A 13,568-nucleotide genomic window follows, 5' to 3' on the forward strand; every position below is an offset into this window, starting at 1 on the left:
CACAGATGGTTCTGTAGTCCAGTGAGCTAGAGCTCAGCACCTCTGGGCCACCTGGAGGAGTGCTCCTGGGCCACAGCAGTCTCCCCATAACACCTCCCTCCCGGTCTGTCCAGTACTGTCTGTTCCAGGGATGCCACCTGAATCTATGTCTGAAGTCTGTGTTGTTCCCACAACATACTTAACTGTATCAACACACAAGGCAAGCTGAAATAACTGAGATCCATGTGATGGATTGAGACAGCCTGCCAGACCTGCCGTGGTCCCACAAGGTCTTCCAGACCCAGATGCTAGGACCACATCTTGTCACCACCAGCCTAGTGTGGATGTAAACTGATGCCATTGTCACAGATTCTTGTACTGACTTCCTATCAACGTTCTTTATATCCAGAGTTCATCATTCCAGAATGTACAATTCTAGAAGTTACCAAGCCTTTTGCGGGTGCTGGTAAGAACCAGTAGGACTGGCTTTTGAAGGATTCTTCTCTCCACAGTTAGAATACTTAATTCCTTTCCATAATGCTTTCTAAAAGAAAAGACCCCAAGCATAAAACTGCGACCCTTTGTTGAATTCAGAAGGAAAAAAGTACAGTACACTTTATTTTTGATGTAAAGAAGCCATATTTACATAATACATTCATATTTTTAGATATGTTATAGCTCTCCGTAGAAAACCATTCCATTAAAACAGCAACATGTGATCTGGATTCAATCTTTAAAGTATTAAGTCAAAATATTCTTATCAGGACTCCAATTTAATTTCACAGCTCATCCACAGAGGGAAACTCTGAAGGGAAACAGGAATGAAGCGTGGGTGATGGAAAGAGAAAAATACACCTCTCCCACACTGGCAAGCCTCCACACATGGTCGATCCCCGTCACACATCAGCTGGCACCACGGATAGTGGAGGGAGCAGTGCTGGGTGCCCTCTCCTTGCTCCCAGCCACTGTCTGAGAGCCTGATGGGCTCGGGGACACATTCTCCTGGGCCTTCAGAAAGTCACCCTGCACCCAGGCTGTGACTTCAGAGGCTAAGGACTAAGGACTCCTCTTCCCACCATCTCAACCCGGTCAGCAGATGGTTATGATCAACTTCCCAGTGGCCTTATTCCTCTGAGAAAGCCAGAGTTGACCACAAAACCACGAACTAAAACGGTCTCCCATCTTGAATCTGGTTGGCCACTTTTTCATCCTGGGGCTCCTCTTTGTCCTTTTCCCGTTCTTTGTTCCAGTCCTTCAGGCCCTCTGGAAGTGAAGTATCCTCATCCAAGCTGCCAGTGCCTTCTACAAATTCTTCATAGGTAGATTTTTCCACAAACGGTCTGGGGCCCAAAAGTTCAACCATATCATTCTTATCTAATACTTCTTTTTCTAATAACAGAAGAGCAACCTGGAACATGAACAATTCCCATTAAATGCAATTACTCAGCAAAAGTCTTTGCAAAGCTAATGATTTTTAAATTTATAGCTAACCCCATTCCAAAACAGGATTTAAGCCTACTGAGAAAGATATAGACAAGTCGCAGGATTTTAGAGTAAAATATACAAACTGTTGGAAAAACCAAATGTCTACCAGTAAGGGCGGGGCTAACTACATTTCAATACATTGACACAATGAACAATTATGCACCTGTAATGAAGAATCTGTTCTATAAACATCTTGGAGAGACATATTCAGTGAGAAAAGCATACATCCTGTATGGTATACTATATTTGCCTTTAAAAGGAGAGAAATATATATCTTTCTATGTGCTTATATAAAAAAAGTTCTGGAAGGAAACGTGACAAAGTTATAAAAGTGGCTGCAAGTGCAAGTTGGGAGAAAGGGTAGAAATAGGGTAAGCAGAACATTTAAAAAGTTAGTTGGAAAAAAACAGACACATAAGGGCAGAGATACAAAAGGAAGCCAGGAAGGTTTATATGAAAACATGTATCTTGAAGTTCTAGTCATTTCTATGCTTGAACCACAAATTTGACAGTATACATCTTAACAGGACACCAGGAAAGGGACACCTGACCACCTATGTGTATGGAGGTGAGGGAGGGTGTCAGGGGAGCAGGGGCGTGGTTATTAGAGCATCAGACCATCACACAAAGACAGCAAAGCAGGGTAAAAGTTATCAACTGACTTCACAAAATAGATTCATTAGTTCCTGAGGTAACTCCCTACTTAGAAATTTGACTTATCTGTACTTTAAACCAGATGGCATGTTTTTAAGAGATGCCAAATAATCAAGCAATTTTATTCTGTTTTATCAATTTTTAAAAGCCTTATTATGGAAAACTGCAAATATGCACAAAAGCAGAAAATGACTAACAAATCCCCATGTGGGCACTATTGAGAGTCCTCAACTTAGAGTCATCTACTCCCTAGATTACTCTGAAGAAAATCTCAACTGTCATATTTTTATCCATATATATTTTTGTGTATATTTCTAAGAGAGAAGAACTTAAAAACGTAACCAGGTTTTCTTCTTAAACCACTATTACTTCTCAATTTGCCTATTTTACACAGTTGTGGGTAACCACTTACAGTGCAATAATGTATTTTATTTAACCCAATACACCAAATGCAGCATCATTTTTAAAAAAGATTTTATTTCTTTATTTTAGAGAGAGAGTGTGAGAAAGTGAAGGGAGGGGCAGAGGAAGAAGGAGAGAGAATGTGAAGGAGACCTCCCATGGAGCCCGATGTGGTGTTCAATCTCATGACCCTCAGAGATCATGACCTGAGCCAAAATCAAGAGATGGACACTAAACCGACTGAGCCATCCAGGTGTCCCCAAACATAGTATCATGTACTGTATACATGTACATTTTAGCATATAACGATATAAATAATAGAGATATTTTACATTCTTTATTTCATACATCTTTAAAACCCAGTGTGCTTAAGGCACCCTTCAATTAGGAGCAGCCACATGCAAAAGCACAGGCTTGGTCTGAGGTTAACGGCAAGGACTCTGCAGACACTGGGCCCATACCCTGGTCTTGCTGCTTACCAACTGCATGACCTTAAGTAAAGGGACTTAACCCCTCCGTGTACTGGTTTCTTCTGTAAAATGGAAGGTAACATATCAAACTCCTGAGGCTGCAGGGAGTTGGACAGAAGTTCATGCATCTAGGCAGTGCCTGGTACACAGGAGACAATGGGTGAAGCTAGCCAGTTACCCTTATTCTCCTAAAGCTTAACCCTTACGTATTATCTTGTCCCCAGAGAGTAAACAGAGGCCCAGAATGGAGGACACTAGTCCTACCAGCAAAGCCTCCAGCCACCTCTCCTCTTGATGGCTCTGTATCTCCTGGCTGACTCAACATTACTCCTCACAGATTTAATTTTCTCGAATGGGCCAGATGGTACTTCAGAAGTCTGCAGTATCTCAAGATCCTCACTCCACTGAACCAATTTCCCTTTCCCAAACATGCTTTTGTTACCACTAGCAGTATGTGCATTGTACATGCAGAAGGACAGATAACTGTGTGAGACTCCCTGGACCTGTCTGGCATCTGTGGTGTGCACGTGGCATCCTCCTCTTGAATCTGCACATGCACACTGTTCTCCTGCAGCCAGGGTCCTGAGTGAGCTCCTCCACTGTCTTCCACAACTGGCTATGAGATGGACCACCAACAGATCTGATCTCCAGCCTGGACCTCCTGTCCAAATTTCACTGCAAATGTCCAATGCCCATGTTCTCTTGGGTTCAAGAATGATTCCCTCCACCCCCAGCCCCCGCCATGTTTGCCACCAGGAGTCATCTCAAGGGCTTTCTTCTCGTTCAGTCTATGCATTTAACCAATAAATCTTGGTTTCTCAGATCTGCCTTTGCCCTACTTCCACTGCCAGCCCTAGCACCATGTCAGGAATGTGAGACCTGCAGCAGCCTCTGAGCAGTCTCTGCCACTCCCCTGGGCTGGCACACTGCTGCCATACTCCCCTTCAAATGATGAACGTCACCATTTCAACACTCTTGAGAAGGTCAATCTTATTTCTAAAACGGTGTATCTAAACTTTCTAGCTAGCTATTGAGAACTTGGGTACTGAAGGTCCCTCCACGCTGCCATCTGCTCCCCTCCTCTCCATGTTCACTGTAACTTGACTATCCTTCTACATAAAATCTAAGTTCTATCTTCTATACAAAGCCTTCCCCGACCACTCTGATCTTCCTTCCTCAGAGCTTCTGTGCATGCTTTGCAGTGTGCCGGACACCAGCTCGCTCCACCTGCACTGGGGCACTTTTGTGAAGAGACAGCATGGATGCTTTTGGATTGCCTTACTGATGGAATGGTGTATCTTGGACTATTCTTTTATCTGTGTCAATCCCTCATAATTAAAGAGTTTACTGGATGCAAAAAATCCACTGAATTCAGAAGGAAACTCTCCCTTTGGAAGGTGCTATCATATGGAGAAAACATAGAGCGTGTTTATTCGCAAAACCTCATAATTAAGCCAAAGGTAATTTTCATGTGCCAATTCCCAATCTAGTTGGGCTAGCTTTTATTTGCCCTTTCATCACTACCTCGTTATTCCAGGTAAAAAAAAAAAAAAAAAAACAATGGTAAATTACTGTCAGTCCACTGTACTCCTTCCTGAGGAGTACAAACAAGTAAAACACAGGGTAGGGAGGAGGGCTGACTCGATTGTGTATTTTGTGGTTATTAGCAGATTCAATTAATCCTGCACTCACGTTGCTAAAAGCCACAAGGGCCGGGGCTGTGTCCTACTTTTGTTCACTACTGCACTCCTACCTCCTCACAGAGACAGAGCACACACAGAATCAGAAAGAAGAAAGGAATCCAAGAGTTAGCCAGTTACAGGGAATGCTAAGGTCTACAAACCAACCCAAATAGTCAATCCGTCACTTTAACCATGTAGAGAATTACTGATACAACTGGCACCTACCTTCTCCACATCAGCTTTCTTCTCTGTGAGGAGAGCCACTGTTCTTTTATAAGCATCATTAATAAGTATTCGTACTTCATCATCTATCAGTCTGGCGGTGGCTTCACTGTAAGGCTTCTCTAAAACCATATCGCCCTGACGTGGGAGATCAAAGGAGATTTGCCCGACCTTTTCATTCATGCCAAACTGAACAATCTGAAAAAGAATATATGATTAGTGGTGGGCATCTGGTTTTGCGGACAGGCCGCCTTATAAAATGGCAGGAAGTCTTTATAATGGCATTAACTCTGCATGCTTCGCTGTAATACTACTCTTTAACCAGGCAAAACGTACCTGGCAGCCTTGGATTGGCTTAGACAAGGTGCTCTGTATAGACAGGGGTAGCAAAGGAGATAGTATTTTAAACTGGACTAGGGATACAAGACACGAAGCCCATGGACAACATCTGTGAGACCTGCAAGACACTTTTCCCTGCACGAGGGAAAGTAGAGAAGCAGGAAGAACCTGAGAGACCCAAGAGGATAAAACTCAAGCCTTCCAGGCTCTTCCTGAATAGGTCAGAGTGCCAACCTGAGAACAAGTGACCCTGGAAGGGAGTTTTGCCATTTTCCTGTTCCTGAACCCACAGCCTCTAGCCTGGACCTTATGAGCCCCCAATACTAACAAAGCCCCACATTCAGAAGTTTCTGGAAGTAAAATCCAAACTGACAAGAGAGGGCCCAGATGAAAGCGAGAAGCAGGAACAGAGCCAAGAGAACTCAGAAAGCCATGTTTTTAAAATCTTCATGGAAACAACAGAAAAGGGAATTCTAAAGCTATAAAACTAAAAAAGCTGTCTTAACCTCCTCTCTCTTAAGAGGTCAGGAAAGCACATTTCATGTAAAATGGGTAATAGAAAAATGTCTAAGAAGTAATTATAAGAAAAAAGTAAGGAACAGAATAACATCTTCCTAGATGATGACAGTGCGATGGGAAGACATCTATAAAAAGATGGAGCCTGTAACCTACTACTTCAAAAAAGCTAAAGGAAATCAGGAAAATGAAAGAAAAATAAAAGAACAACGTAAGAATAAAAAAACCTTAAGGAAAAAGTTACATATAAAAGAAAATGCTATTTTAAAAATGAACATTAAGCTACAAAGAACCCAAGAGCATGCAACCACAACAAATAATGCCCTGAGAAACAGAAGGTAATTGTTAAAAAAAAAAAAAAAAGAAAAAAAGTCATTTAAAAATTAAAAATTCAGACTTGAAAAAGTGACAGACCAGGAGAAGAGCTGACATATGGGTAACAGGAGTTCCCAAAGAAAGTCATTTACATGAGGTGCCCAGACAGCAAACCTATACTGTTTGGGGATGTATGCACCAGAGATACCCAAAGTCTGTGCAGGACAGTAACCAGTCAGGAGAGTGGCTGGTCCAGCAGGGAGGGAGGGGGTCAAGAAGGGATGCTCGTAGGGACAGGCCAGAGTACAGGCAGTGTTGCACCATGGGATCACACAGGCTTATGATGGAACTTTTAAATTCTGCATACATGCTTTACAGACTCTCAGTATTACAGATATCCCTTGCCTTTTGAAAGTTTGTGCTACACCACTTTGCTTTTATGAAAGACCTACAGTAGTACCTGCTTTTTCTTAACACAAGAAATTGAAAGTGGACCTTCCCTTCTATGAAAAAAGGTGAAAAGAGCACTCAGCATTTATTCTGAAGAGAGCAGAGGCAGCACACAACCCAAGCAGTGACTGGCACTGCCAGGCTCCATTAGCAAGATGTGATCTAAGGTAGAAGTCTACCACAGGTTATTTTTGGGAATTGGGAACATTCACAAATTTTTCCATGTAAATGAACAGTGCTTCTTTGCTTTGAGCCATTTCAACTTCCAAAAGGATTCACAGGAATGCTCTACTTTCAGATAGTCGAGAAATCTGTAAACTTTAAATACTATTCTACCAAGAAAAAAAAAAAAAAGATTTCTTTTAAGAATTCTTACCTGAAAAGCATAAGCCAGTTAAACACAACAGTACTCTTTTAGAGCCAACCACAAATATCCATTACTCGTGCAAATTGAGAAAGCAAGGAAGAAAAACACTCCATTTCTATACTTACTTGAGCATATGCACTTTGAGTTACTTTTCTCAAGTCATCTTGAGCGCCAGTTGTAATTCTTCCAAAGAAGATTTCTTCCGACACCCGGCCACCCAGAGTCATGCACATCCTGTCCAAGAGTTGCTCTTTGGTGTACAGGTATTGTTCTTTGGGTAAATACTGAGCATAACCTAGTCCTTTGCCTCGCGGGATGATGGAGACCTGCAAGTAGAAAACATATAAAACATTGAGGATTCCACCACCAAATGGTGACCCTAATGTTTACCTATACATAGATAAGCTCGCCGATGAAAAATAAGCACAACAGCTAGGCAACCCTCCAGCCTTGGCAAGAGGAGATCTAGCAGGAGTTGACTGTTCAGGGGGTATTTTCTCTTAGAATAACTTAGTATTTTCTTTTTTTTAACTTAGTATTTTCTTTTAGAATAACTTTACCTTAGGGTTCTAGAAAGTATTTCTCATCCTTTTATAAAACACAATTGAGATCATTCAGTCTTGATAAAAGCACAGCTGGTGAGGACTCCTGATCAAACATGGCCTAGATGCCATTCAACTTCACGAGCTCCAGCCACATCCTCCTTCACAGGACGAAGGGAAAGGCAGACCTAGATGCTCAGGAGCCTTCATTTTCTTTCCTAGTGCTTTTTGCCACTGAATAAATTCCTTAAAATTTTAAAAAACCAACTTTATTGAGGCACTGCTTATATTCAGTAAAAATACACCCATTTTCAATTGAACAATCCCATGAGTTTTGACAAACACAACCTCCTACCACAAGGATAGAAAGTCTTTTCTTTGTCCTGCAAAGTTCTTTTGTATCCCTTTTCCAGTGAGTCTTATCTCCCCTCCTTTAACCTCCCCACCTTCCAGCTCCAGGCAGCTAGACATACACTACCAGTCCCTATGGATTAGTCACAATTTCTGGAACTCCATATAAATGGAATCATATAGTATGTACTTTGTGTCTGCTCTCTTAACTCTTTCTGCGATTCACCCACACTGCTATATGTATTAATAGTTCATTCATTTTTACTGGTGCATAGCATCAGGGTTGTCTCCAGTTTACTGCTATTATGAATCTAGCAGTGTAGACATGTTTTTATTTCTCTTGGGTGATTATATAGAAGTGAGATTGTTTGGTTGTATGGAAGCATTTGTTTACCTTTATAAGAAACTGCCAAACTGTTTTTCAAAATGGTTACAAAAATGGTTACACTATTTCACATTCCCAACAGCAAAGGATGAGAGCTCCAGCTAGAGTGACAATTCACCAATACTTAGGACAGACTTTTTAACTTTAACCATTTCAATGGTTATGCTGTGGTATTTTATTGTGGTTTAATTTGCACTTTCCTGATGACTAATGAAATTGAGTATCTTCATGTACTTAATATCCATTTGTATACCTTCAGATGTTTTGCCCATGATTTCACCGGGTTGCTTATTTTCAAGTTTTAAGAGTTTTTTTTTTTTTATATATATATTCTAGATATAAGTCCTTTGTCATATATATACTGCAAGTTTTTTCAGACTATGTGGTTTGCCTTTGATTTCCTTGACAGTGTCTTTCAAAGACAAAAACATCTTCAATTTTGATGATATCCCATTTATCAACTTTTTCTTCTGTGGTTCATGTTTTTTGTGTACTAAAATATTTTATAGCCTACCGAAGGTTACAAAGATTTTGACCTATGTTTTCCTCTAAACGTTCTTGTTTTAGCTTTTACAATCTATTTCAAATTAATTTTTTACATACAATTTGAGAGCCAGTGTTAGCTTTTCCCCCCAATGAACACTGAGTTGCCAGATCTATTTGTTGCAAGACAATCCTCCTCACCTTGAATTACTTTGGCACCTCTGTTAAAAATCAATTAATCAATTACGTGTGAGCGCCTACTTCTGGGCTCTATTCCATCCCATTGATCTGTTTAGTTCCTTTCACAATATTAGTCTTCATTACTGTAGCTATATACAAAGTCTTAAAATTGGGGGTATAACCCCCTTCAAACTTGTTTTGGCTGTTCTAGTTGACCTGTATTTTCATACAAACTTTAAATCTGCTTATCAATTTCTACAAAGAAAGTCTGCTATATTTACAACAGAGATTGTGCTGAAACTTCACAGAAATCTCGGTGATCATAACATTTCAGGGACAAGGCATATTTCTGTTTTTATTTAGGTCTTGTTTCATTCAGTATACAGATCCTACAAGTACTTCAAGAAATGTATCCCTATATATTTCATGTTTTTGGATGCTGTTGTAAATAAAATTGAGTTTTTAAAATTTAATTTTCCAATTGTTTATTGCTAATATACAGAAATACAACCAATCTTTGTATACTGATCCTGAATTCTGTAACCTTGCTTATTTCACTTATCGGTTCTAGTGGCTTCTCTGTAGATTATCTAGGGTGTTTGGTTGGGTATGTATATATGTATTATGTATGTATGTATATGTATATTTTTAAGTAAGCTCTACCCTAACACGGAACCTGAACTCATGACCCCAAGGTCAACAAGAGTGGTACACTCTACCAGTTGAGCCAACCAGGCACCCCTGTCTAGGATGTTTTACATACACTTCAATGTTCTCTTCTCTGTGGTTCCCTTGCTTCAGGGTATTCCCCTCCACTGCCAGTGGTCCCCTGACACCGCAAGTCAGACTGATCCTTCCTGTTGTGTGTGCTGCACCAGTTTGGGGACCACACCCAGTTGAAAAAGCAAAAATTTAACAATCTCACTTGCTGCACCCATCTTTCAGATTTCCCTTTGGTCCTGCTTTCTTTCTTGCCAGGCTCTCTGGGGTCTCTCTGTGCAGGCATAGTGTAGTGGTCAGCCGGGAGCTGGGCAGTTTCTACTGGGACTTGGGTCTCACTCCTCTGTAGCCTTCTTCCTTCCAGGATTCTGTTAAATTTCCAATGTCCTTCAAAATCCTAAATTCTCTCCTCTGCTGCCTCAATATGAGACCAGCTTTTCCACCACTGTGGCCGTGGAAAAAACCCTCAGGCAAGAAAGCCATGGACTCCCAATTCCAACCCACTTGTAGCAACTGCTTTTCAAAAGAAAATTCTCCTCCAGTATTCATCTGCTTTGGACAGTGGTCAGTCCCCTTAAATAGTTTTCTTTCCAAACTTTGTAACTTCTCTGCATAAGCTCTTCATCTCACCATCATTACCAGACATCACAGTCAATTTTATATATCTATCCTCCATGGGAATACAATTTTCTCCCTCAAATAATTGCTCATACGATCAGTTGGCCTACTCACTGTTTGACAGAAACTGCTTTACCTTCAAGAGTGGGTCTGCATGTTCCAGATACCACCCGGCAACTGCATGCCCTGCCTCATGGTATGCCACGGTCTTCTTCTCCTCGGGCTGCAGAACCTGGGTTTTTTTCTCTAACCCTGACAAAATAATAACAGAAAACCAAAACCACTGCCTCAGTGGCACTGACGTAAAAAGACAGTTATACAATCTACACACTACCTTATCTAAAATGTGACTTATAGACTAAGCTGCCTATGATAATCCAGAAATTCCCAACCAAGGTAAGAGTAAAAGCAAAGAACCAACTCCAAAATACCCCAGCTACTTGCAAAATGTATTCACTACCCCTACACCCACTTTTCCCCTAACTCACCCACTCTTTTAAGCCATATATCTTGTTTTGGGAACCAGAAATGCAAAATAAAATTTGGCACGTAGGTCAATTTAAAACATAAAAGTCAGAGAAAGCAAAGAGGTCTGGAATGATCTCCTGTTTGACACAGGTACTTGGAATAATCAAGTGCTGGGTAAACAAAGAGGCAGTCTGGTACATAGACAACAGGCAGTCTATTCCTGATGGAAGGCAAATGAGAGGAAGAATGGAGCTAGCTAAAGATCTGAAAGTACCCAGTCAGCGAGTCAGCTAGGCCAATGCTGCAGCACCCGGCATACTAATCAACTGGCCCTGGGGGTTCCAAAAGCCAGCAGTGAGGCAGACATGAGAAAACTAAACCAACAGACCACCTTGTGTGGGGCCTATGTGTTGACTACACAGCTGGGGGACCCCTCATCCAAGTACAAGTTTTCTGTAGCCTGGATCTAGGAGGATACTAAACCTCCTTCACATCTTTGTACCACAGAAACGAACTACAAAGTTTGTACTGATACAGATCATCACACTGTGACAAGTCATTAAGTTTTCAAGGTAAGGCATCTGAATTTCTCAAATGACAACATATTAATAATGAGCCTGAAAGATTAAAAAAGGAATGTTATGTTCCCAAAGACATAATCCAAGACAGTGATAACAGAGCTGCAAGGGCGGAGATTTAAGAAAGTGAATTATAGGGCAGCCCTGGTGGCTCAGCGGTTTAGCGCTGCCTTTGGCCCAGGGTGTGATCCTGGAGACCCAGGATCGAGTCCCACATCGGGTTCCCTGCATGGAGCCTGCTTCTCCCTCTGCCTGTGTCTCTGCCTCTCTCTCTGTGTCTCTCATGAATAAATAAATAAAATCTTAAAAAAAAAAAAAAAGTGAGTTACAAGCAATAAGCAGTTCTTGCTTATGTGAGACAACAAGGACCCTGCCCCCCTCCGCCGGTTTATCCCTGGAATTTTTCATTTTCCCAGTAAGCTTACTACAGAACAAGTGCTCCTGACTGGTTTCCAGTAGCTGAGCTGTGAGCAGGTAATTATGGACCTCAGAGGGCCCCTACTGGCCCTGCCACTCTGACCTCTTTCACACTGAGAACTGGCTCTTCCCCCACCTAAAGGGTACAGACACACAGCTTTCACCTCCCTCTACAGTGAATTGTTTTAACTCCACTTACAACTCTAAACTTAGATTTTTCTCCTTTCAGTAACAAATTTCTAGAATAAGTAGTCTCTTCATTCACTCAGTGGTTATTTATGTAGCCCCTAACCCAGGTTAAATACATCGTCATACTAGCCTCTAGATCCTCATTGAAATCTCCATTAATCTGGCTTTGTATTATCTACTTAATTGCAACTGTCATGTCAGAAGTCACCAAAAACAATCCCGTTGCCAAATCTAAAGTCTTCCTCCTCCATCCATGTCCTATATCACTTGATTCTGCTGACAAGGGCTTTATAAACGTAACTTTGCCCTTGTCTCTCATCTCTTGCAACCTCCTGGGTTTCCTTTAATGGCATCTATTTCTTGTCTTGCTGCTGCACCTTCTGGGCCTGTGGCACTCTGCTGGCTCACTCTTTTCCTCTCTGCTACCAAATGCAGGCAGTGTTTACTGTGTGGGCCCTTCCCTCTGAGCCCTCTCACCCACCTCCACACCATGGGAACCAGAGCCTGTGGCACCTTGCTGCTGCAGAGTTCCAGGTGGACAGCCTGCCCCGCCTCAAATTCTGCACATCTTATCAGCCAAACCAGCTGCCTTTGGAAGCACCCCATTCTTCCCATGGTCTATAAGGCTGTCCTATTTTTGCCTATCACCACTGGAACTACTTATGCTAAAACCCAGTATCTCATATTAATGATTACAAGGTTCTCTGCCTTCAGATGCTTCCCTCTTCTTCAAAGTCAGATTCCTTTTATTAAAATATCACTGATTGGGCCACCTGGGTGGCTCAGTCGGTTAAGTGTCTGCCTTCGGCTCAGGTCATGATCCCAAGTCCTGGCATCAAGCCTCACATCAGGCTCTCTGCTCAGTGGGGAGCCTGCTCCTCCCTCCCACTTGTACTAAGTAAACAAAATCTTTTTAAAAATAAAATACCACTGATTATCATGCTACTCAACAGCTCAGGAAAAATTCCACGTTACTTCAATACCAGCCACAGTACAACAGTTTAAAAAGCCCTAGAGCTTAACATTCAAGGCTTTCTAAAATGTAGACTTAAAAAACAATTATTTCTAGCTTTGCCTTACTTCCCAAAGGAAATTCGACTCTGACTGGTTTACTTTCCCTAAGACATAGGGTGTAACCAAACCACCTTCTGTTCCTGCCACTCTAATACCAACCTCCTCTTTCAACTGAACCTGGTTTAAATCCTGCCTCTTTTGTAGAGCCCTGCCTGACTACAGAGTCCTTTCTTTCTTTGAATGCACAAGTTCTGAAATTACTTATTATCTTTTTATGGGTATTAAATTATAAAGTGCCTAGAAAGCAAGAAAAACATGTTATGTGTATTCCCGACTGTGCTTGTGAGGTGAGCATTTCCGGGCTAAAGAGATGTTACACCTATTTATCCATCACCTATACTTAGCAAGACAGCACATTTAACTCAGGCAATACAATTTTTTGGAAACAGGAAGGTTGTGAGCATTTTCAAAACACTAGACTGGTATAATTCAGAGGAAGATATCTTGCAGCTTGCTGCCCATGCAAGCGAGGCGTGGTGTGGGGTGCTGTCTCAGACTCACCCAAACCACTAGTATCCATCTCCACAAGACTCTGGGCAAGGGCAACAGGGGACTCGTAGCACTGAGGAAACACAGCAGGGGCATGGGTAGCCCCAGGGCTGGGTGAATAGACTTCTCTGCTTCTAGATCTTGCCAAAACAGAGAAACCCATGGCTTAAAACTCATTTTATCAGCCTTCTCA

The 13,568-nt window shown here is 41.7% G+C and overlaps 1 protein-coding gene across 2 annotated transcripts in view; it reads right to left on the reverse strand.

Moving 5' to 3' along the window:
- Positions 1-733: 733 nt before the first annotated feature.
- Positions 734-13,568, reverse strand: part of AFG3L2 (AFG3 like matrix AAA peptidase subunit 2) — a 39,174-nt gene continuing 26,339 nt past the window's right edge. For both annotated transcript variants that reach the window (XM_055324533.1, XM_055324534.1), the window contains 4 exons: positions 10,297-10,412; positions 7,007-7,207; positions 4,898-5,092; positions 734-1,387 (listed from right to left, as the gene is read on the reverse strand). In XM_055324533.1, coding sequence (XP_055180508.1) covers positions 1,145-1,387; positions 4,898-5,092; positions 7,007-7,207; positions 10,297-10,412 — 755 coding nt within the window. In that variant the 3' untranslated portion in view covers positions 734-1,144. The remainder of the gene's footprint in view (positions 1,388-4,897; positions 5,093-7,006; positions 7,208-10,296; positions 10,413-13,568) is intronic.

The sequence above is a fragment of the Nyctereutes procyonoides genome, unplaced genomic scaffold (genome assembly GCF_905146905.1).
Source record: "Nyctereutes procyonoides isolate TBG_1078 unplaced genomic scaffold, NYPRO_anot_genome, whole genome shotgun sequence".
Classification (NCBI taxonomy): domain Eukaryota; kingdom Metazoa; phylum Chordata; class Mammalia; order Carnivora; family Canidae; genus Nyctereutes; species Nyctereutes procyonoides.